General features: G+C 67.5%; 1 protein-coding gene across 1 annotated transcript in view; it reads left to right on the top strand.

The window, feature by feature from the left end:
• Positions 1-2,010, top strand: part of LOC114073093 (methanethiol oxidase-like) — a gene marked incomplete at its 3' end in the record, with an annotated part of 4,622 nt that overhangs the window by 1,241 nt on the left and 1,371 nt on the right. Inside the window, exons 3-7 of the mRNA XM_027910884.1 lie at positions 82-194; positions 459-644; positions 1,228-1,348; positions 1,440-1,622; positions 1,865-2,004. Of these exons, the coding sequence (XP_027766685.1) occupies positions 82-194; positions 459-644; positions 1,228-1,348; positions 1,440-1,622; positions 1,865-2,004 (743 nt within the window). The remainder of the gene's footprint in view (positions 1-81; positions 195-458; positions 645-1,227; positions 1,349-1,439; positions 1,623-1,864; positions 2,005-2,010) is intronic.

Here is a 2,010-nt window from a genome sequence, read left to right as displayed (position 1 = left end):
GGCTGGCAGTTTGCTGACAGCTCCTGCTGTCCCCTCTGCTCGGTGCTGGGGGTGGTTTTTAAGCCAAGCTTTGTGTCCCAGCCCCTCGGGAGGAGGTCGCCTACGTGACCTGCACCTACAGATCCACCTGCATCGACCAGCCTGATTTCCTGGCCACCGTGGACCTGAACCCCAGGTCTCCCTGCTATGGCCAGGTACCTGCTCCTCTCTGCTTTTACTGGGTTGATGACTTGCTGCTGGCTCTGTGTGACAGGCCTGTGACATTTCCTCTGTTCCACTGCTTTGCTCTGGTCCAGCACAGCAGCACCTGCTGGAATTAGGGTTCCCATTTTTCCCCACCTCCCGGGCTCCCCCTGGGCTGCCAGCTGTGCCATGGGCATTCCCTGCCTCTGGGGGCTGCCACAACACTCTCTCTCCCTTTTTCCTCCCTCCCCCTAACTCTGCCTTGGCCGCCTTAGGTGATCCACCGGCTGCCCATGCCCAACCTCAAGGACGAGCTGCACTCCTCGGGGTGGAGCTCTGGCTGCGGCTGCTTTGACAATGGCACCACGAAAAGGAACAAGCTGGTCCTGCCCTGTCTGATTTCCTCCCGCATCTACGTGGTGGATGTGGGCTCCCAGTGCCGGGCCCCCAAGCTGTGCAAGGTAATGCCAGGGGGGGCACTGCCAGCCTCCTGGCAGGGAGTTGGGAACTGGCGCTCTCTGGGACGGGGCCTGGGCACCGAGGGCTCTTCCTCCTCAGCTTCTCTCTCAGCCTGGCTCTGCGGAGCCGCCCCCGTTTTCCTCTCGGCTCTGTCCTTGCCGCTGCCAGGGGGGCTCCCCCCGGCCCCGGGTCCCTTCCTCTGTGCCCAAAGGAACCCCCGGGACTCCCCAGCGCCCCCCTGACCCCCCCAAAGAGCAGGATGGGGGGCACAGGAGCTGCTCTGAGCTGGGGGTTGTTGCTGGAGGGGCAGCTCAGGGGGTTTCTGTGCCCTCCCCAGGGAGGAGCAGCCCCAGCCGGGGGGGGCTGTGGGGGGAGAACTCCTGGAGCAGCACCCAGGGATGTGGAGAGCCTGGGGTGACCAAAGGCCCTGCCAGGGGGAGAGTCCAGAGGCTGCACTGGACACCCTGGGGGTGTTTTCCAGGCCCTGGGGGTGTTTTCCAAGCCCTGGGGGCTCCTGGGCTGGTGTGGAAGGAGCCGAAGCAGCCGGGGCTGAAGTGGGGGGGTGTGTGTGTGTCTGTCCCGCAGATGATCGAGCCGGTGGACGTGTTCTGGAAGTGCAACAAGGGCTACCTGGCCGTGACCCACAGCCTGCCCAACGGGGACGTGCTGATCGCCAACATGGGAGACCCCGCGGGCAACGGCAAAGGTAGCTGGGGCCGCCCCCACCCCCCCGGGGGGCACCCCTGTCCCAACCAGCCCGGGCTGCAGCGCTGCCACCCCCCCTCGTGTGTCCCCAGGTGGCTTCGTGGTGCTGGACGGGGAGACCTTCGAGCTGAAGGGCAACTGGGAGAACGAGTGCGAAGCCCCCCCGACGGGCTACGACTTCTGGTACCAAGCGCGGCACAACGTGCTGGTCAGCTCTGCCGGGATGGTGCCCAAACGGGCGGGACGGGGCTTCAACCCCGATGACCTGAAGAAAGGTGCGTGCCCGGGGCTGGCAGTGCCGGGGCGGCGCTGCCCGAGGGCCGGGGGGGTGTTTGGGGGCTCCCTGTGGGGGTCCCTTTGCCCCGCAGAGCCCCCTGGGGCGGGCACGGCCCGGGCACGGGCGGCCTCTCCCGCGGCTCCCGCGGGGTTTGCCCGTCCCTGCCGCCCTGCAGCGTCCTGGGGGGGGCTGGGGGGGGCCCCTGCCCCTCTGCTGAGCCCCCCCTGTGCCGCCCCTCAGGGGTCTTCGGGCGCCGCCTGAACGTGTGGAACTTGTCGTGCCGCAGCCTCACCCAGTGCTTCGACCTGGGCGAGGACTCGCTGCCCATCAGCGTCAAATTCCTGCACAACCCCGACGCCGCCGAGGGCTACGTGGCCTGTGCCCTC

This window comes from Empidonax traillii, unplaced genomic scaffold (genome assembly GCF_003031625.1).
Source record: "Empidonax traillii isolate 1590-97213 ecotype Southwest subspecies unplaced genomic scaffold, ASM303162v1 scaffold5298:size8646, whole genome shotgun sequence".
NCBI lineage: Eukaryota > Metazoa > Chordata > Aves > Passeriformes > Tyrannidae > Empidonax > Empidonax traillii.
This window is presented reverse-complemented; position numbering and strand designations above follow the sequence as displayed.